The sequence below is a fragment of the Chionomys nivalis genome, chromosome 2 (genome assembly GCF_950005125.1).
Source record: "Chionomys nivalis chromosome 2, mChiNiv1.1, whole genome shotgun sequence".
NCBI lineage: Eukaryota > Metazoa > Chordata > Mammalia > Rodentia > Cricetidae > Chionomys > Chionomys nivalis.
In genome coordinates, this window is record NC_080087.1 from 2,317,908 (window position 1) to 2,339,930 (window position 22,023).

Here is a 22,023-nt window from a genome sequence, read left to right on the forward strand (position 1 = left end):
ATATAGAATTTTCAGACTTGGAGAAGATATCTAGATGAATGAGTTTTGAATGCTATATTTTAAGAAAACTAACAAATGTCATAGGACGAAGATCCATATCTTTAATGTTAACAAAAATGGTCAATTAATTATCTGGACATCCAGCCAAATTCTTTACCCTTGACAATGTATCAGAAATGATCTAATGAATCTAACATTATGAAATCTTTTTGGCATATACCTTTAACCACATTATTTAAAGAAGATTGACTGTAAGAGTTACAAGGATCATAAATTTGTGATCATAGACACCTACATGAAAGCAAGACATTGTATGGAATCATTCAACACTAACTGAAGCATATTTGTAGTTTTTCTCCTAAGGAGGGTATTTATTAATGTCAGTATCATAGATTTTAACAACTTTTCTCCCTAAAGAAATTAATTTCAAGAATAAATGAGGAAAATTGACGCATGACAGTTCAGGTTGCAGACAGACATGACAGAGACACATGGGTTGCATATAACGACACAGTTTAAAAGACACAAAGTGATTACAACTAAAAACATGCATAGATTGACGTTTATTGAAAGAGTTTTCCTTTAATCACTTGTTTCATGGCATTAATGACATCCTTGTTCCGTAAGCTATAGATTAAGGGGTTCAACATTGGGCTCAAAAAGGTGTAAAACACAGCAATTACTTTGGACTCCTCTACAGACCTCTTTGATGGGGGTCTCAGGTACATGCAGAAAAGGGTTCCATAAAATATGGTGACTGTTGTCAGGTGGGAACCACAGGTAGAAAAGGCTTTTTGCCTTCCTTCAGCAGAACGGATCCTCAAGATGGCTGCGAAAATGTAAAGGTAAGAGAGAAGAATGATACTGAGAGAACTTGAAAGAGTAAAGCCAGCTACCACAAACATGGCCATCTTTTTGACATGGGTGTCAGAGCAAGCCAGCATGATGAGAGGAGGGTCTGCGCAGTAGAAGTGGTTGATTACACGGGAGCCACAGAAAGACAGGTGGAAAGTGAGCAGAGTCTGAGAGAGCCCATTCAGGAAGCCAAACACATAAGGAAATGTGACGAGAGACACGCAAACATTCTTGGACATCCTGGTACTGTAATGCAGAGGGCTGCAAATGGCCACATAGCGGTCCAGTGCCATGGAAGCAAGGATATAAAATTCAGTGATCACCAGAGCAATGAAGAGGAGACACTGAGTGAAGCACCCAGCATAGGAGATTGTCTTCTGCTCCGAGACGAAACCACGCAGCATGTTGGGAGTAACATTGGAAGAGTAGCAAATGTCTACAAAGGAGAGGTGCCCAAGGAAGAAGTACATGGGCGTTTGCAGGTGGGAACTGGTTCTGATCAGCACAATCATGCACAGGTTCCCTGCCAGTGTGACGACAAAGATGAGCAGAAACACCACGAAGAGGATCCTCCCCAGCACCGGGCTTTCTGTGAGTCCCACAAGAATGAAATCCATCCCTGCAGTAGTACGGTTTAGGGAGGTCATTTTCTTGCACTTGCAAGCTGAAAATGACAAGAAATATGAGAAGTTCCTTTTCTTTTGTACCGCCCATCAGCTTCACTCATTTCTTCAAGTTCTTATTTTCATCAGTTACACTTCTCAGTATACACACCATCTTTTCAGTGTTAATTCTTAATTTTGCATCTTTGTGTCATGGCTCAATTTCATTTTATCTGTATCTACTTCTCTCTCTCTCTCTCTCTCTCTCTCTCTCTCTCTGTCTCTCTCCCTCTCTCTCCCTAGTTAACACACAGACAACATGCTTACATGAAATTTCATTTATTTTTTCACATTTTCTTCTTTACATATATGTATCATCTTGTATTTTTGAGTACATCTGTGTTTTGAAAGTCCCTATTAAGCCAGGTGCTGGTGGCACATACCTTTAATCCCAGCGTTCAGGACGATGTTAACCTCTGTCAGTTCAAGACCAGCATCATCTACAAGAACTGGTTCTAGGACAGGCTTCAAAGCTACAGAGATACCCTGTCTCAAAAAAACCAAAAGAAAAATAAAAAATAGAAAGTCCTTACTTTTATTATATTTTCCAAGCTTTGTGAAAATAAAAACTAAATAAATAAAGCCAAATGAGCAAAGTAAGAAAGAGTTACTTACTTCTATCATGCAAATTGACCAGTCATATATATATCTTGTGTTTCCAACTTTTCTCAACAGTGATAATCTCTCATTTCACATACAAAATAAAACTGCTTCATTTCCCTTATAACCCATAGATATCTCATCTAACCTTAGCTATCTAGAGAGAACTTAACATGTAAATTTTGTATTTTAATATGGAACAAAGATTTAGAATCAAAACTTAGACTTTCTCTTCACAATTCACACATTTATTCATGTATGCATGCAAATAGCATTATAGGAGTTCATAAAGTAAACAAACTTCCCATTTCTACAGCACACATTACACTGTAGATATTAATCCTAGCAAAAGTAGGCAAATGAAATGAGCCATTTTGTAATAGTAGCATTTACACTGTCAATAAAAAAAAAAACACACCTATCTTAGGACTAGTGTCGACTTTTGGTTCTTATTTTTATGTTACTAAATCATTCATGTAAATATTAGCATATGGAACCACAGATGTTTTAACAATGGCCTCTCTCTCATGGTGTGTGAGGGACTGAATAAAAAAAGATCACAAATCTTAGTCTTCCAGCATCACACACTCAGACAGCTATGTGCTTGTTCTCCAACTGTGTATTTGAAAAACACGCAAATGATGTGGATTCTTCAGTGACACAAAAATATCAAAATATGATTAGAATGGCCAATTTCCAAAATTAATATGTTCTCAAAAGGAATAAGACAACATGCAAACATTCACAACAATTTTACTTACCAAATGCAGCAAGTAACCAACTGTGTACATGTATGTACCATGTATTATAGAAACAAAGTAGAGGGATTTATAATGTATTGATTTGAAATAGCCCCATGGGTTTCAAAAATAATTCTAAGGATCCAATTAATATATTCTTTATTCTCAGGGGCAGAACACTAAATTAATATTTTGAGGAACTGTTTTTCCTTTGAGGCCAAAATTTCAGTTGAATCTTTGTGTACACAGGTTGTCATACTGTGCATAAAATCTCAGCATGGTTAGAAAAGTATACTGTCATCATTATTAGCCTTTTGGCTATGATCAAGTGACGTATCTCTTATCAGCTTAAACCTGTTACATCCTTAATATGAGGAAAATATATTAAATACATTTTTGGAATTATGGTATGAAAAAGAACATTGCGCCATTACACCCATATGTCAATCTGATCTTGCAGCACTGCCTGAAACAATCCTACAAAGAATTAAAAATAAATAGGTTGTGAGCTAGAAATACCAATATGTAGGAAGATAACATAAGAATTTTATTTGTTTCTTTTTATCAAGCATGGAGACTACTCGTTTGTTTCTCGGCACCCCAGACCTTAAATCATGCAGAAACTATATTAATTAAGTCACTGCTTGGTCTATAAGCTCTAGCTCCTTATTGACTAGGTCTTACATCTTAAATTAACCCATTTCTATTAATCTGTGTATTACAAGATTGATGATTAATTAATAAAGATTAATTAATATGGCAAGATTCCAGCACATCTGTATCCTGTGGGCAGATACATGGCGCCTCACTGACTCTGCCTACTTTCTCCCGCAATTAGTTTTGCCACCTAACTGTATTCTTCCCTGACGTAGGACAAAACAGCTTCTTTATTCATTAACCAATGAAAGCAACACATATACAGATGGACTTCCCACAGCAAGTACACTAAATATACAGCTGTTTCTTCTTATGAATATAGAGTAAGGTCATGGGGAAGAAGTTATGTATGAGAGATGTTAAAAAAAAAAAAACAGTTGATAGGGGATTTTTAGCAAATCCATTGAACAAGTACAAAAAAAAACTGATCAAGTCTGGCGTGTTTTATAGATCAGGGCTTCAGTAATTACACTGGAATTATGTGACTTCTGGAGTTATGTTTCAAGACACTAAGAAGCACAAGCCAGTCTTAAAAACATGATCATTTACAAATGACTTACAACTTGTAATTGAAGAGGAAATTTAATAAAGATCCCAAAAGGCTTGAGTGCTGTTTGGCAAGGTGTTCATTAGTGAGTTGTGGAGTAGGAAAATATTTTCAATGGCACTTGCCTTTCAATGTGCAGATAAGTTCAACTCAAACCACTTGAGTGTGTCAAAATATAGTGTGACGATTAGAGGGGAGGCACCCTCAATTTCCATATCACCCAAGTAATTCAATGGAAAATTAGCATTCTTTTTTATTTCTAAATTAAAATATTTTTATTGTAAGACTAGAGAATTTAGCACCTGCCTTGTGACTACTTTGTCAATCTGAGTATGAAAAACTTTCTCTCTTTCCATTACAATATGAGATAAAATTAGTGTAACTTAGTTCTATATTCGAGGCCCCTACTGGGGATATGGAGATTAGAGACTAATATTCCTAATGAAATCTCTTCAAAGTTCTACCTGAAACCTCAAGCGATGGGAATACTCGGGAAGAAGGTGACACAGAATGATCACAGAGGAGTTCTGACTCACATCAAACTTCCAGCTTGGTGCTTTTTCCACTCCGCTGTGTTCTTTTTCTCTCAGTGATATCCTGCTTATCTTCTTCACTGATTACTACTTGACTCGTGTCTTCTTAGCTACTGTTGTTATTTGAATGTGATTGGCTCCCATAAATTCACAGGAAATGGCACTGTTGGGAGGGGAAGTTTTATTGGAGTAGGTCTAGCCTTGTTGGAGGAAGGGTATCACTGTGCAGGTGGGCTTTGGGGTCTCCTTTGTTCCAACTTCCCTCAGTGTGACCCTCACGACACTCAGACCACTTCGCGTTGCCCAAAGGTAAAGATACAGGACTCTTGGTTTCCTTTCCAGAGTCATGTCTGCCCGCACACCACCATGTCCCACCATGATGACAAAACCTCTGAGAATATAAGACACCACAATTAAATGTTTTTCCTTTATGAGAGTTGCCATGGTCATGTGCTAGGATTGCTGAGACTCCTAATTTCTCAGGGAAAGGTGAATGTGCTATCTGCCCATTCCACAGCCCCAAAATGCAGGACAAACAGACACAATAGGGAGTCGAGTCAAAGCAGGAACTCAGTTAATTACTGTGAACATCAGCTTATATAACTTAAGTGACATCCTGTGATGTGGGGGTACCTCCAGACAATGAGAAGCAGCCACCACACCCCACACCCCCCGGCTAGATGGGGCATCTAACAAGGTTTTGCTGTCTCATCCTCACTCAAATTCAAGACAGGCTTTTCTCTGTCCTATAGGCCTTGAGGTACGAGCCCTGAGATAATTTTGGCCAAACAGTCATGATATCTCTTCACAGCAATAGAACCATAACTTACTTCCTTGCTTAATAAAATGGAGGCTTATAGAGGAAGAAATCCAATGTCAGCCTCAAAACACACACACACATACACACATACACAGACATAGATTCTCTCTCTCACACACACACTCATAAGCAGAATTGCATGAAATAAATTCATTATTAATAAACTCTGAGTCCCCGAAAATGGAATTAGTGTCACATTAAGTACAGAAAGAAAAGCTTAGGTTGGGATAGACGGTTAATGTCATTCTATTGAAGGGAGATTTAATGTCATTCTGTTAAAGGGAAGTTACAGAAACAAGCTGAGTACAGAGTAGAGCAGTAGTCTCAAGACTTAAGTTTAATTCATTAATTTCATTTCAACAAAATCAATTGATTTTTGTATTCATTTTTAATAAAATGACAGATTTTATTATGAAATTTAACCACAAGTGAGTCCAGATTTGAATTCACGACTCCACATTCCCTGTATCTTCCATTCTGCCTGTTGTATGAATCTGAATCTGTATCCAACTGAAAGCTGACTTGTGACTGCGTCCATGGTTTGAGGGTTTCTGCGTGTCTGTTTCTAACAGGGCTTCACTCTGTTGTTATAAAACAGCACAGAAAGCATCACATGGGAAAGGACTACTGTAAATTTTTTACAGAAAATTTTAACAGAATCTTACAAGGGATTATGTCACTAGCTCCCACTGATCCCCACTGATCCAGAACAAAAAAAAAAAGTACTAGAAAGAACATCATTATCAACCCATACCCTTAACTGTTGCTTTCAGTCTTTAGGGTAGATTTTAAAAGGTTTCTTTCAACCTTTGTATTTGATGCTTTCAGGAATTATTACCCATGCACTGATCTTGGTCAAGAACACAGAAATGTACACAATTTAAGAATTCAGCTATGCATTAGATTAGGTTATAGAACCTAATTACAATGGAAATTCAAGGCAAGTAATTGTTACCTTTATGTCATTTCTTTAAAAGTAGGCAAAAAACAAACAAACAAACAAACAAAAACAGCCTGAGTAGACAGTACAATAGGAATCTAAAGTCTTAAGTGACCTCAAAGTATGTTATTAACTCTGGCTGTGAGGTTCAGCGATACTTCCATCCTCTTAGGATAAGAGTCATTTTCATGCAGTAAGAACACTGTACATATAACAAACAAATCTTTTTTAAAAAGGTGCATTTTCGGAATACTACATCACTACATAAAGGGATTCACAATCATGCATATGAATACAGATTATTGCTGATTATTGCTGTAGAAGCTGTATATATATATATATTTATTTATAAAATTTGGTTTTTTGAGACAGGGTTTTTCTGTAGCTTTGGAGTCTGTCCTAAAACAAGTTCTTGTAGTCCAGGACGGCCTCATACTCAGAGATCTGCCTGTCTCTGTCTCCTGAGTGCTGGGATTAAAGGTGTTTGCCACCATCACCCAGCAGAAATTAGATATTTCTTTAAAAAATCACAGATACCATAACCATATTTAAAATTTCACTTACATCAGTAAATGTAGGGCTTAACATTATGAGTCTATCATCCTTCACATCCCATCCAGCATCCTGATGGGTTGAGAATTTATATGTCCCAAAATTAGGATAACAGAGGGAGAATGAGAAAATAAAGGGTTTTTAAGCTATGGACTCTGGTAAGCCCATTAATTTCTGTGCCAAAGACTCCATTATTTCATCAACAAGGTATAAGTGAGTCATACAAAAATGAGAATTAAATTTTTTTGAGCAGATGGAAGAAATTAAGAAAGAAATTATATAACTCATAAAATTCAACAAAAATGACCACACAACATACCCAAACTTACGGGACACAATGAAAGCAATGTTAAGAGGAAAGTTCATAGTATTAAATGCCTACATAAAGAAGCTGGAAAAATAACACTAATGAGTTAACAGAGCAGCTGAAAGCTATAGAACCAAAAAAACTGCAAACTCACCCAGGAGAACTAGATGACAGAAAATAAACAAATTGAGAGCTGAAATCAACAAACAGAAACAAAGAAAATAGTACAAAGAATCATTGAAACAAAGAGTTGGTTCTTGGAGAAAAATAGACAAACCATTATTCAAACTAACCAAAAAAAAGAGAGAATATTCAGTTTAGCAAAATCAGAAATGAAAAGGGGACATAACAGTAGACATGTTGGAAATCCATACTTCAAAAATCTGAACTCCACAAAATTGGAAAATTTTTAAAAATTGAAAAATTTAAAGGAAATGAACAATTTTCTGGATAAATATCACTTACCAAATTTAAATCAAGACCAAATAAGCAAAGTAAATTGACGTATAACTGCAAAGAAAACAGAAACAGTCATCGAAAATCTCCAACCAAAATTATTTTTTATTTACTTTATGTCATTTGATTGTTGAGTAAAGAATCAAAGCAATCATTTTGTGGTGTTCTTTATATTAGAAAAAAATCACCATTGTAAAAAAAAACAGTAAAATCATTTATCCTTTTTAAATTTTTCTATAGGTTGCAGCATGTCATCTTTCATGGGGTATGATTTTACCATTTTTTTCTTTAGGACAAGTTGGTTAGAATCTAAATTTCATATAAATTAAGACAATGTCTTTATATAGAATCTTGAATAGTAAGAAAAATAGTTTTTCTAATTTCAAAATGGTAGATTTACTTTAAAAATATAACTAGAAGGTTTAAACTACAATATGAAATAGTCAAAAAAAGGAGTAACTAGAGGTATATACTGTTGCACAAGAAGTAAATCTGAGATACTAGGTTCATCGTTCAAGAATACTATGAATAACAGATGCCAACTAATAACACATAAACATCTCCCTAAAACAAAATTTTCTGGCAGAAATTTCCCTTGATGACCTCTTTCATGGCATTGATAACATTCTTGTTCCTTAGGCTATAGATCAAGGGGTTCAGCAATGGGCTCAAAAAGGTGTAAAAAACTGCTACTATTTTGGACTCCTCCACGGACTTCTCTGATGGAGGCTTTAAATACATGCAGAAAAGGGTTCCATAAAATATGGTGACTGTTGTCAGGTGGGAACCACAGGTAGAAAAGGCTTTTTGCCTTCCTTCAGCAGAACGGATCCTCAAGATGGCTGCGAAAATGTAAAGGTAAGAGAGAAGAATGATACTGAGAGAACTTGAAAGAGTAAAGCCAGCTACCACAAACATGGCCATCTTTTTGACATGGGTGTCAGAGCAAGCCAGCATGATGAGAGGAGGGTCTGCGCAGTAGAAGTGGTTGATTACACGGGAGCCACAGAAAGACAGGTGGAAAGTGAGCAGAGTCTGAGAGAGCCCATTCAGGAAGCCAAACACATAAGGAAATGTGACGAGAGACACGCAAACATTCTTGGACATCCTGGTACTGTAATGCAGAGGGCTGCAAATGGCCACATAGCGGTCCAGTGCCATGGAAGCAAGGATATAAAATTCAGTGATCACCAGAGCAATGAAGAGGAGACACTGAGTGAAGCACCCAGCATAGGAGATTGTCTTCTGCTCCGAGACGAAACCACGCAGCATGTTGGGAGTAACATTGGAAGAGTAGCAAATGTCTACAAAGGAGAGGTGCCCAAGGAAGAAGTACATGGGCGTTTGCAGGTGGGAACTGGTTCTGATCAGCACAATCATGCACAGGTTCCCTGCCAGTGTGACGACAAAGATGAGCAGAAACACCACGAAGAGGATCCTCCCCAGCACCGGGCTTTCTGTGAGTCCCACAAGAATGAAATCCATCCCTGCAGTAGTACGGTTTAGGGAGGTCATTTTCTTGCACTTGCAAGCTGAAAGTCCCAAGAAATATGAGCGGTGCCTTCGCAATTAGCGATGAGCTGTAGTCCTCACTGATTTTTAGTTGGACTGCAGCACAATTCCCTTTCTTGTCAAATGCTTTTTAATATCTACATATCATATCCAACCTGAATTTTTGTAATCTGTTTGTGGTTTTCTTTTTATTATATCCCTCTTAATCACACAGCAGACAAGCAGACAAAAACAACTGAGGTCTCACTGTCTTTCTTCTTTCTCACAATTGTATGCATATTCATTATAGACAGATGCTTTCACATGGATATTTACACAAGTAGGCCTATGTTCATAGCCATATCCACGTAGAATGCATTTACACAGTTTCTAACTATTTGAGATCGATATTTAAGAAAAACGTTTTAAAGGCACATCACTTTTTCATTTCTCTCAAGCAAATGAAGGAATATTTGTTTCCAGTACGTGAAGCTGCCATATCCTGTGCATTTGAAGTCAGAATAAAATAAATAAAATATCAACATCCAATGCATCACGTTACTTACAACCCACAATGGTCAATAAGGGAATGAAGAGTACCTGAAGTTCTAAACTTTGTCTTAAAAAATTATGATAATCTTTCATAATCTAAGAAATTTTTCAACAGACCATGGTGCTAGTTGTTTGAACTCTCAATAACCTGGGGGGTTACAGAAAGAAACTGGCAATATCTGGGTACCCTTGAAAACGTTTTTTTATTAATTAATTTTTTAAAAAAATATCTTTTCTCATTTTACATACCAATCCCAGTTCCAGCTCCCTCCCCTCCTCCTTCTCCTTCCACCTTCCCCTCTACCCCACCCCTATACAGCCTTGGGATAGTTAATCAACATAGCAAGAGCTTGTTTCCAAAATCCAAATCCCCACCAGCACCACCACCAACAACAAAGGAATAACCCTAAGAAACCAAGAATTGTTCTCTCTATGTATGTTGGATGTTTATCAATAAATTAACTCCTGTGCACAGCAAACTCCATTTTCTGACATTATTCAACAATATAAGGTTATGGCAGTATATCATCCTGTGTCCTCCATGGTGTATTGTGCAGAGCAAAAGGAATAGATACTAATTCATACAGAAACCTATGTACCATATTGTCAAATGAAAACAAGTTATGATATTAAAAAAGCAAAGGAAGAAAGATTTCAGATGGAATAAAATCCCTTTCTGAGAGGGAGTATTTGAACAGCCTAAAGGATATTCAAATGTCTGTAATAAATCCATCTTTATAGTGTGATTTTCTTGCTTGTGTAAAATGTTCTTATATTCTAACCCATTTATAAGACTATCTACTAGAGAAAGCACAGATTCTTAATGCCAGTATGACCTACCATCCAGAATTTCTATGTTTGGAATATCATGACAAAATCGCCTCAATATTTGGCTTCAAACAATTATTTACTTGCTTCTCACAAATACATTAGAATTCACATATAATAGTGGGTATTTTAGAATCACTAGATATATTGGCATATGAATAAAATTGTCAGGAGTAACTGACAATATATTTTCCCACGATGACAAGATACAATCCATACACAAGCACACAAACATATATTAGTATTCAAATACAAAATTTAACCTACCTGCAAATATTGATTTACTGTGCATCATACAATGTAGTAAGATTTATGATATATTTTCTTGGTTAATCCCTTACGTGTCTAAAAACAGATTTAGAGGTACAATTTAAATGTTCTTTAATTCTCAAGAGAATAATGTTAATTTGATGTTGTGAGGAGTTTATTCACCTATGAGGACAAAACCTCTCCCTAACGTGTAAACAACTCTTCCCTCTTTCTTGCTCTCTCTCTCTCTGTCTCTTCTCTTCTTTACTCTCTCTCCTCTCTTTCTCTACCACTGCATTTGCGATTTTTATCTATTAATTTAAATAATAAAAGAAAAGGTGATATAGTTAGAAGATGTTTTGTATATTTAGCATACAAAAGTAAAAGAAACTCCACCTGGAGTTTCTCATTTTATTCTGTTCATACTAAGAAGAAATAATCCAATGGGACTGAGGGATAAAGTATAGTAAGTGACAGTTTTAAGAACAGATCACTGAAAAAATATAGTACAAATACAATTCTTTACTTGTTCTCCGTTTCATGAATTTCATTGAACTAACTCCAACTTAATTTTTTGGTTATCCAAAGTAATTCTATCTATAAAAATTTGATTAAAAACTAAATGTTGCTTCCTCAGAATCAGGAAAATCAAAAATACCCACTGAATATTTAGTGTTAAGAAATATTTTAGTTAGCAGAAAGCTAATCATTTGCAAATTATATTTCTTCTCTGTAAAAAAATGAGATAATACTGTTTGTTACAAGAAATTTAAATAAAAGAGCAGAGAGAAATTGTAAGCTTATGGTGTACAGGAAATTACTTTCTTTTCTAAATAATGGCATGAATGTTCTGGTATAAACCAAACACTTTCTGATTTGATTAAAAGTCTGCTACAACTACTGCTTATTGGACCAGTAACCCATGAGAGACTAATGCATAACCCTAAGGCATGCCCTGACACTATTTCTCAGCTAAATGAACATGTTGTCAAACATTATACTCATATATTAGTGCACCTCTCAATCCTTATCAGAGAACCTTCCTTTTGTAGTAAATGGAGATTAATTGAGACTCTCAACTGGTTATTGTGAGAGAACAAGAGACTGTGGAGTGTTACTATAAATTCAATGTCTGTATAACACTCCCTCCCTTCCAACCTCAGGGGTGAGCAGAGAAGAAGGGGACGAGAGATTGCAAGAAGAGAGGTACTGGACATCTGCAGCAAAGTATTTTTTGGACATAACACGACTGTTGCAGAGATGAATTCACATGGCTGTGGCCCCCAAACCTGCAAAAGTTCAGGGCAGCCATATTTATTGTATGAAAGACTAGAAATATCGCAAAACAAAAGCAATGTAGCTCTGGTTGATTTTTAATTATAGAAGAGTAAGTATAATTCAATGTTATTATAGATCATGTCAAAGTTAAGGAAATGAAGTATACAAAAATAATCAGAAATAATTCATTTCCTCTGAAAGATTGTGTCTATGATAATCTGAAAATTTATGTATTACAACTCTTTATTCATTACTGAAGTAAGGAGGTAAAGCTTGTTTAATTGTTAAGAGAATTTAGAACACTGTAAAATGTTGCCTGGGAGACAAATTGCCATCAGTCCTCCATAATTTATTTTCAGAGACACAATAACAACATTTGGATCATAACAGCACAGCGGTGTTTATTCCTCATGATCTGAGGCAGTTGATCGAGTGGAAAGAAGCAAGCATGAGACACTCCTTTGTTCTAAACTTCACAGACTCTGCTTCATTGTGGCATATTATCAAAAATATCAGTTGTCACATTGCTCCAGCATTGATTTTCTCCTACCCTAATGAAAAACACAATACTCATATCTAATTTAAAAAATGTTTAATAACAACTCTATGCCATTCTGGAAGAAATATAAATAAAACACAGATATGCCTAGAATTCTGCCATATTTCAAATAATTTAAGAAGATCAAAATATTTCCATCTAATGGCTGCTGTTCAAATTCCTTAATATTTGATAAGACTTTTAATTATCTATGGTATTCTTGAGTGCAATGTGAGAAAAATGAGGATGATATTGGTAATGCATATCTAATAAATTAGTTAAATGTGCCTATCATGATTCAAATATTTGTCATATAACTGATGTTTTGGCAATTCAAAATGCATAGTTAATTTCCATGTATGACATTGATCATATTGAAAAAAATTGTCTTGGCAAAATTTCTGATTCTACTAGAGAGTACACACACTTTATTTATGATTTGTATTTATCAGATGGGCCCAAAAGACATATTTCTGACATGAAGGGGATTAAGAAGTATCTGTAACATCTTCCATGAGGTCCTTACCCAAGCCCAGCTGATGTCAGCAGTATACCCAGACCTACAGAGCTATAAGGAAAATAAATCTCTTTTCTTTATCAAAAAAGTATCTGTAATTCCAATATATCAACTTTAATACATAGAAACGACTTAAGAAATCAGATAGCAAATTTTAAAATCTACGACATCCTCCGCAGCCTAGGGATGGAGAGCGTAGACTTATAGCACATGTTTCTGTATGATTTTCCTCACCGCCTCCTTCACATCTTTATTTTTCAAACTGTAGATGAGAGGGTTTAGCATGGGAATCACTACTGTATAAAACACAGAGTCAACCTTGTCCTGCTCCATCGAGTAGCTAGTAGTAGGCCGCAAGTACATAAAGAGAATAGAACCAAAGAAGATGGTGACAGCCATGAGGTGGGAGGCACAGGTAGAGAATGCTTTGTGTCTTCCTTCTGCAGAGGGCATCCTCAATACAGCAATGAGGATGCAGAGGTAGGAAATGAGAACAATCAGAACACAGCTGAGGACAGTAAAACTGGAAAAAGCCATGATCACGATGCCATTGACATGGATGTCAGAGCAAGAAAGCTTGAGCAGGGGTGGGGTGTCACAGTAGAAATGGTTGATTTTATTAAAGCCACAAAAGGACAATCTGAAGGTCATTCCTGTGTGGATGGCTGCATTGCCAAAGCCTGCTAGGAAGGAAGTAGTCACCAACATGAAACAAATTCTCCCAGACATGATAACTGGGTACAGCAGGGGATTCCAAATGGCTGCATAGCGGTCGTATGCCATCATGGCCAGCAGGAAACACTCAGTACCCAAGAAGGAGCCAAAGAAGAAGAACTGGGCAGCACAGCCATTGAAAGAAATGCTCTTATCCTCAGCCAGGAGGTTTACCAGCATCTTAGGAGTGACAGTTGAGGAGGAAGAAGCATCGACAAAGGAAAGGCTGCTGAGAAAGAAGTACATAGGTGTGTGCAGAGAACGGTCGACCTTAATTAGTACCATCATGCCTAAATTACCCACAAGCGTCATCATGTAGATCACCAGAAACAATGCAAAGAGGATGTTCTGCAGGTCTGGATTGTCTGAGAGTCCCAGAAGGATAAATTCTGTCACTTCTGTCTCATTTTTACCTTGGACTCCTTTCATGGTTCTGACCATCTGTACTGCAACATAAAAGAAGTTGCATTGCACAAACATAACTATATATCTAAAACATGTAAATTCTAAAAGAATAGTGAAAACTAAGAAGATCAATAATATATTAATGCATCTGGTATGATGTTAAAAATATTGTATCTGAAAATTTTGTGCCACCTCCTAAGGACCTTGAGACAAATACTTTATTGTCAATTATCTTTGACTGCATTTCATATCATTTATTGGTTAATTACAACATATCCTTAACAGTTATTGTGTTTATTAGTTATTATAATTAAAATGATATTTTTCTGGAGAAAATGGCAAATTTTTTAAAGTACAGAGTATTTCTTCAGAGTCTTAAAGTAAAAAGTTAAAAATAATAAAAGGTGACCAAAAAAAGAGTCAACAGTGAGAACAATAGCAATTAGTTAAACTTGTGAAGGAGGGGATGATCTACGAGTTTTTGCAACTATAGAAAGAAATTGGGTATATTCTGATATAGCATTCACAACTATAAAAATATTCATCTGTTTAATATTTAGAATTTTTAGTAGTTGGAGAATCAGATTTCAAAATTGACATGAAAGCCATGATCAAAAGAGCAAGATCTTCCAGAACACTGCAAGCCTGTAACTGAGAATCACAGAATCATAACGATCCTACCATGGGTTGTGAATGTATTGCTATAATAAACTGAACCTCTCCATGACCTGAAATAAAGTATTTTGTATGATTTCCACTTAATGAACAATAAAATGTGAAAAATAGGTACGATAACCTCATTTATATGTTATATACCATGTATGTATAAAATGCTCACCCATTAGCTCAATAGAATATAAAAATATAGCTCATTTTAATTTTAACTATCAATGAAAAGCAATTTAATAATAATAATTAATAAACACAAAAACACTAGAAGTAGCATAAGGAGTTTTCTAGCATTACATTGGATCTATATAATTTAATATAATTAAATTATGTATAGTAATTTAAGTGGAAAATCAATCTCCTCTTGCAAACAGCACTGGAGAGAGGTATAGTACAAACAGTAAAAAGTAAATCCCAATGTAGATGTCCAGTCTATATTTTCCAAATAAAATGTTGATGGCAATAGCTATCGGTAGATTGTTTCAATTATAATCAAGTTCTCAAATCATTAAGTAGTAAAAAAATGTGCTAGACTAAGTGTAAATTCTTAAATGATGAGACAAAGCACGGAATTCTGCATCACTCATTGAGGTGTATAAGATGATGAAGGTGTCATTGCGCCTGCAATGCCATATGAGTCTTCCCACAAACCAATGGTGGCGTATTATCAGGTACTGTCAAAAGACTATGTGTGGTATCATCTTCACGTGCTGAGGTTAAGGAAGCATGGAGGCACTCTCTAGCCAGTGGTGCATCCTAAAGCATAACATAGACTTTGTGATGCACAAAATTTTCCCATCTTCAACACCATATTGCGTTATCCCTATGGACTCCTGGCACAGATGGATACCCTGGATCCTATTTCACAGAATGATAATTATCTGTGAACTTCAATAACAATTTTAGAAGCAAAGAAAAGAATAATGGATGTTTTTTATTTTCTCCTTCCCAACACGTGATCCTGAGAGTATAACAAAAGAAATAATAATAAAATGCCTCAGATGCAATAATAATAATAATTAACAGAAAAACCTACATACTTAAGGTATAAATTTTTAATGACATCTTTTACATGACATGATTGTTAATTGTTCATTTTTATTATTTTTATTTTTTAGTTTTCATGGGGTTAAACAGTGTGATCTCCTTTGCATAGAAAAGAAATGTAACTTATGAATCATCAACTTGCTGTGAATTACCAGTTTTGCCTCATGTCATCCACGTTTATGCTCAAAGTCTCATTCTATTAGCATTTGTGATCACTCAAAAATGTCAGCAAGTGATGTGAACAGTTGTATGAAGAACAGCCAGCTAACATTCTGAGCTACCTTAACTCTATAGAAAATACTTAGTTACAGTAAAAGTCAGCATTTTTTGACAAGAGCATGTGATTGCTGAAAATCCTTTGTTAGAATTTCCAATAGTGAACAACCTTTTATTACTCAAACACGGTATGAGCTGTATCTCATACTATGAGCAGCAAGCATCCATCCCTTGTATTAAACAAAATAGCTGTTCTGTTTCCCTGCAATAGGCACCTTCATGCTGCTGAAATTTCTCAAACTGCTGTTCCAAGGATGAAGGTTTCTAGTCTTAAATTTCCAACAGTTTTCGAAAATAGATGTGAGTTTTTTGGGGGCTGTTTCTTGTTATTAAAAAATGACCCGAATTAGGCTTGTCATAGTGGCACACACTTTAATCACAGCACTCGGGAGACAGAACCAGAAAGATCTCTGAGTCTGAGGCGAGCCTAGTTCACATAGAGAGTTCTATGACATCCATGTCTATATAGAGAACCCTGTCTCAAAAATGACTCTAAATTATAGTATTTATGCTGTATTTCTCTCCTAATACTCTGAAATGTTTAATAAAGAAAATTAGGGTAGCATTTACATCACTCAATGATGTTGGTACTCTGTCACTGAGTGACTGAGAAAATTCATAAGGTTGCAAATTTCTTCATGTCAGAAAGTTAAACACACTACATATTTATATTGTTCCATTGCCTTTTTCAATTTCTTGACTATAATTAGATCTGTCTGCTCCTTTCTCTTTCTTGCCCAAATTCCTACACAGCTACAACTCAGAGGAAAAAGGTCCTTCTTTTTAGAGAAGGCATGCTCTTTGATTGTAAAGAATAATAAATAGTTCAGATAGACTGAAGATACTGTTCTGTACAAGAATAGAAAAACAAATTCTTTTCTCTGCATTCAATAGTTGGTTGATTCTGTCCTTTGCTTATCATGTCAAGATACAGTACCTCTCAAACTTCAGTACCACTAATACAGCTGCTAAATGGTGCACAATTATCACCAGTTAGAGTCTTAGGATATACTAGACTACTGTTATTTATTTTAAGTAGGATATCCTTCAGGTTCTTTCATCTCAAAAGACTGTACCTCCTCTGTTGCCTCATAGTAACCTACTGCTTTTCCCCTGTGAAATTAAGAAAATCTCAATTCTCTTTTGTATTTTTTTTTTTGCTCTACTTTTGGGATGCCTAAGCCCAAAGGAGAGTGCTCTGGGATTCTGGATTCCAAACCTTTATTCACTATCTTTTATTTTATTCAGTGATGGTTGGAGCTTATGTGACGAGAAATAATGAGTCTTCAGAATGTCAGGCTGCTACTACCTCCATTTAGCTTCCTATAGTGATGAACTTAGCTGCACAGATAAGAATGATGGAACAGCATAGTGGAAAGGACACCCAGCAGTTGAGGACAAAGGCTACATAGACTTGAGCTCTGACTATGCAAGGCACAGGTTATGTGACTGTGTCTTTAACTAAACTCCTTGCCCCTTAGCATCTCCATCTCTGTCACCTACATCATCATTCTCTGCAAAAATCAAGTAATGAAGTTGGGATGCCACAATTAGTACATCTAGATGGCAGATATACTTAAACTATTGTTCTAATTATTCTTTATCAATAATAATTCAGGAGTCAGATATAGTAGGTAAGAACGTGAAGGGTAAGGGAAGCAGAGAAGCCACCAGTACTCTCCTACCTGCTCTGTTCCTTCCTCTAAAGGGGCCTAGATAGATCCCTCTTCATCTCACCTTACTACTTTCTGTCCTATCTGTCTACAGTTCTCCAAAACCTTTGTGGTTAATTTGGTTCACAAGTGCTTAGTTCTATCCTCAAGTTTTATTTGATAGAACATGATCAAAATATCACACAACATGTATTACAGACTCCCTAGGCATAATCCTCCCTCTTTTCAGAGTAAGAAACCATTATCCGCTTACATTTTCTAGATGAAGAACTTTAAGATTTGCAATGTCCAAATAATTTTATTCTGCGGGTGACACATATGTGAAATTAGTTTATTAAAATCAGATGATGAGTGCATTGTTAGCCCTATTTTTGAAAGTGCTGTCATCAATTTCTCTGGGTATCATTTAATCAACCCAACTTTACTACATGATAGATAATGAAATATTCAGGAGATATATTATTTAATCCACAAAATATCAAACAAAAATTGTTTACATTGTTTGCCCTCTGTCTTAATCTGCTACCTTACTTTACTGATATTCTGGGGTAAAAAAAAAAATGTTATGCAGCTTTTAATAAAAAGCCTGAAACACACCTATTGTTATTTGTGTGTGTACATACATACACAATCCTAAAAATAACCTGTTCAGTCTTATAATGTTATTTGTATGTACATTTTAGGACTGACAACTTGATATTCGATAACCTTTAGTATGTTCTTCCCTGGTTAATTCTATTTCTTCCATTCTCAGAATTCCAGAGTTGCATTGCCAACATGACTCTCTAAACATGAACTGAACAAGGACAACACAAACAGACATTCTAAAGTCGAGAGGGAGAGCCCATGAGACCTCAACCCTATGCATATCCCTTTTTTCTTGCATCTTTTGTTCCAGTTAACTCTCCTTCTCATCTTCATCCTTGTCCTTCCAGATCCGTCCTTGCTTAAGTTTTCCACCCAGGTACCCTGTCTCTATTTTCCTCACCAAACCTCTCCTAACCCCTCAGTAGAGATATTTTTCACCCCAATAGCCCTTTTCTTTGGGGAGACAAGATAATTGAAATAATAAACTTCTTATAAATCTAATAGAAGAAAGGGGTGGGTTCTAGTCTTAACTGAGAATACTATGAAGTGTAAACCTTTTGGATCAATCCAGAATTATTCTGGCCTATTGAATTAATGCCATCACAATATACAAGATTCAAGACAAATTTGCAAAGCAGCCTTGTTTATAAAATAAGTAAGGAGAAAATTGACCCTTAAAGATAAATTTTAAATATAGAACTTAAAACAATAGAATTTAAAAACAATCACTGAACATTATGGTTAGAAGAGAAATAAGAGCCAGGTGGTGGTGGCACACACTTTTAATCCCAGCATTCAGGAGGCAGAGGCAGAGGATTTCTATGAGTTCAAGGCCATCCTGGTCTACAGAACGAGTTCCAGGACAGGCTCCAAAGGTACACAGGGAAACCCTGCCTTAAAAAAATAGAGAAGGAAACTACATATTTAAAGTTTTCTCATCTTATAACACACTGGTATTTCTTGATCCATCCAAACAAATGTAACTGCCAACACACACACATACACACACACCACAATTTAATTTGACAAATGTTTATTGAAAACAACCTGCCTCTTTTAGGCAGTGTAACAACAGAGTTAAAATACTACGACTCTAACCTGAAAAAAACATTAATAGATAAATTGACAGCAAAGTCAACAATCCCTCTCTTTAGCTCCAGTCTTTCATTAACATAATACCTGCTAAGATTCTTTGTTGTGTCTCATGGAGGATGTTTGACAGCAGAACACATGGAAGGTCCTGGCATCGAGTCACTCGGTGCTGTGCAGATCACTAAAGGGTATTTGATGGCTCCCAAAATTCAACTAACAGTGTACAGCTGTCTTCCATGTTAGAAACCATGCCATGCTGAAAGGATTATCTTGTTTCAAATTGTAGGTCTTCCTACTGCCCAACCCACACAAAGAGACCACTGTGGAATGACAGTTTAAGACAAGAAAGAAGTAGCAGAACTCCAGAACTGAATTTCATGTAGGATCCACTGAGGTCTTTATACAGTTTGTCATGTTTCAACTCACCCCCCATCCTGCTTTCTTCCTGAAAATACATACCAATAGCCATGCTGAAAACAATAACTCTTTGTTTAAAATTCAATCAAAGACACTAAAATAAATAATTGGTAAGAAAGGAAGGTATCCATATACACACAGAGAATTGCAAACATAAGTATGTATATATACACATACATAGTGAAGCAAACTGTGAAATTGCAATTATCTAAACATATACATTTTTTTTTTTTTTTTTGGTTTTTCGAGGCAGGGTTTCTCTGTAGCTTTGGTGCCTGTCCCGGAACTAGCTCTTGTAGACCAGGCTGGCCTCGAACTCCCAGAGATCCGCCTGCCTCTGCCTCCCAAGTGCTGGGATTAAAGGCGTGTGCCACCACTGCCCAGCCTTAAACATATACATTTTAAGTTGAGCCCATGTCAAACAATTTTTAATATTTTGGTGCCACATCTTCATCAAGTATTGGTTTGATTCATGATAAGAGTGCATGTAGATAATATAATACACTAGGAAATTAAGATTAAGATGAGTGTTATCTCAAATCATCTATGTGCCTATGAAGGTTTTAAGCAATTATACTATTAAAAGAAACATTGAAAATACAATATAATTGACATAAGGTGAAGACATGTAGTCTGGCCTCAAAGCACACGTTTCTGTACAATCTTCTTTATTGCCTCTTTCACATCTTTATTTTTCAAACTGTAGATGAGAGGGTTTAGCATGGGAATCACTACTGTATAAAACACAGAGACAACTTTGTCTTGCTCCATAGAGTAGCTAGAGGTAGGGCGCAAGTACATGAACAGGATTGTTCCAAAGAAGATGGTGACAGCCATGAGGTGGGAGGCACAGGTAGAGAATGCTTTGTGTCTTCCTTCTGCAGAGGGCATCTTCAGTATGGCAATGAGGATGCACAGGTAAGAAATAAGAACAATCAGAACACAGCTGATGACATTGAAACTGGAAAAAGCCATGATCACGATGCCATTAATGTGAGTGTCAGAGCAAGAGAGTTTGAGCAGGGGCGGGGTGTCACAGTAGAAATGGTTGATTTTATTAAAGCCACAAAAGGACAATCTGAAAGTCATCCCTGTGTGGATGGCTGCATTGCCAAAGCCTGCTAGGAAGGAAGTAGTCACCAACATGAAACAAATTCTCCCAGACATGATAACTGGGTACAGCAGGGGATTCCAAATGGCTGCATAGCGGTCGTATGCCATCATGGCCAGCAGGAAACACTCAGTACCCAAGAAGGAGCCAAAGAAGAAGAACTGGGCAGCACAGCCATTGAAAGAAATGCTCTTATCCTCAGCCAGGAGGTTTGCCAGCATCTTAGGAGTGACAGAAGAAGAATAAGAGGCATCGACAAAGGAAAGGCTGCCGAGAAAGAAGTACATAGGTGTGTGCAGAGAGCAGTCCACCTTAATTAGTGCCATCATGCCCAAATTACCCACCAGGGTTATTATGTAGATCACCAGAAACAATGCAAAGAGGATGTTCTGCAGGTCTGGATTGTCTGAGAGCCCCAGAAGGATAAATTCTGTCACTTCTGTCTCATTTTTACCTTGGACTCCTTTCACGGCTCTGACCATCTATGTTGCAACATAAGAGAAGTTGGAGCATTGCATTATTTAGATGAATGTAGAATATAGATGATATAAATATTTATAAATGTAATAGTGAAAACATAAATGCATTTATAGAGATTTTTGATACACATGAATTTTTTCAAAAATAATAAAATATTGATACCATAATGAAAAGTATTTTGGAACTGACATCAAGTCCAATCTCTTATAACTGAATTTTGAGTATTGGCTTTTGAAGACATTAAACAGAATTAAGATCTATTGACTTTAATTGTGCTTGTGGTTAACTATTTTGAGATATAACTGTCTTCATTACTAATGATAAAAAAATTGTGAACAAATGCCTACTACTTATAACTAAAGAAACATTGCACACCTTCCTTAAACAACTGACTTCTCTTTGTCATTACATATAAAGAAGTTCAAAAAT

General features: G+C 36.1%; 4 protein-coding genes and 1 non-coding gene across 5 annotated transcripts; 1 reads left to right on the forward strand and 4 right to left on the reverse strand.

Annotated features, from left to right (window-relative positions):
* Positions 1-563: 563 nt before the first annotated feature.
* Positions 564-1,502, reverse strand: LOC130869983 (olfactory receptor 5M10-like). The gene has a single exon (XM_057762520.1). It carries the CDS (start codon positions 1,500-1,502, stop codon positions 564-566), a length of 939 nt encoding a protein of 312 aa, XP_057618503.1.
* A 1,652-nt stretch (positions 1,503-3,154) lies between these two features.
* Positions 3,155-3,339, forward strand: LOC130870628 (U2 spliceosomal RNA). Its single transcript, XR_009056767.1, has one exon. It is a non-coding gene; the product is annotated as a U2 spliceosomal RNA (small nuclear RNA).
* A 4,894-nt stretch (positions 3,340-8,233) lies between these two features.
* LOC130863476 (olfactory receptor 5M10-like) lies at positions 8,234-9,184 on the reverse strand. The gene has a single exon (XM_057753500.1). The coding sequence runs from the start codon at positions 9,182-9,184 to the stop codon at positions 8,234-8,236; it is 951 nt and encodes a 316-aa protein (XP_057609483.1).
* Positions 9,185-13,323: 4,139 nt separating this feature from the next.
* LOC130869838 (olfactory receptor 1020-like) lies at positions 13,324-14,277 on the reverse strand. Its single transcript, XM_057762293.1, has one exon. It carries the CDS (start codon positions 14,275-14,277, stop codon positions 13,324-13,326), a length of 954 nt encoding a protein of 317 aa, XP_057618276.1.
* A 6,365-nt stretch (positions 14,278-20,642) lies between these two features.
* On the reverse strand, positions 20,643-21,596 carry LOC130869906 (olfactory receptor 1020). The gene has a single exon (XM_057762395.1). The coding sequence runs from the start codon at positions 21,594-21,596 to the stop codon at positions 20,643-20,645; it is 954 nt and encodes a 317-aa protein (XP_057618378.1).
* Positions 21,597-22,023: the final 427 nt, after the last annotated feature.

Bases quoted from the DNA above. Each gene is read 5' to 3' on its own strand.
- LOC130869983 (XM_057762520.1), bottom strand. From the start codon at position 1,502: ATGACCTCCCTAAACCGTACTACTGCAGGGATGGATTTCATTCTTGTG.
- LOC130863476 (XM_057753500.1), bottom strand. From the start codon at position 9,184: ATGACCTCCCTAAACCGTACTACTGCAGGGATGGATTTCATTCTTGTG.
- LOC130869838 (XM_057762293.1), bottom strand. From the start codon at position 14,277: ATGGTCAGAACCATGAAAGGAGTCCAAGGTAAAAATGAGACAGAAGTG.
- LOC130869906 (XM_057762395.1), bottom strand. From the start codon at position 21,596: ATGGTCAGAGCCGTGAAAGGAGTCCAAGGTAAAAATGAGACAGAAGTG.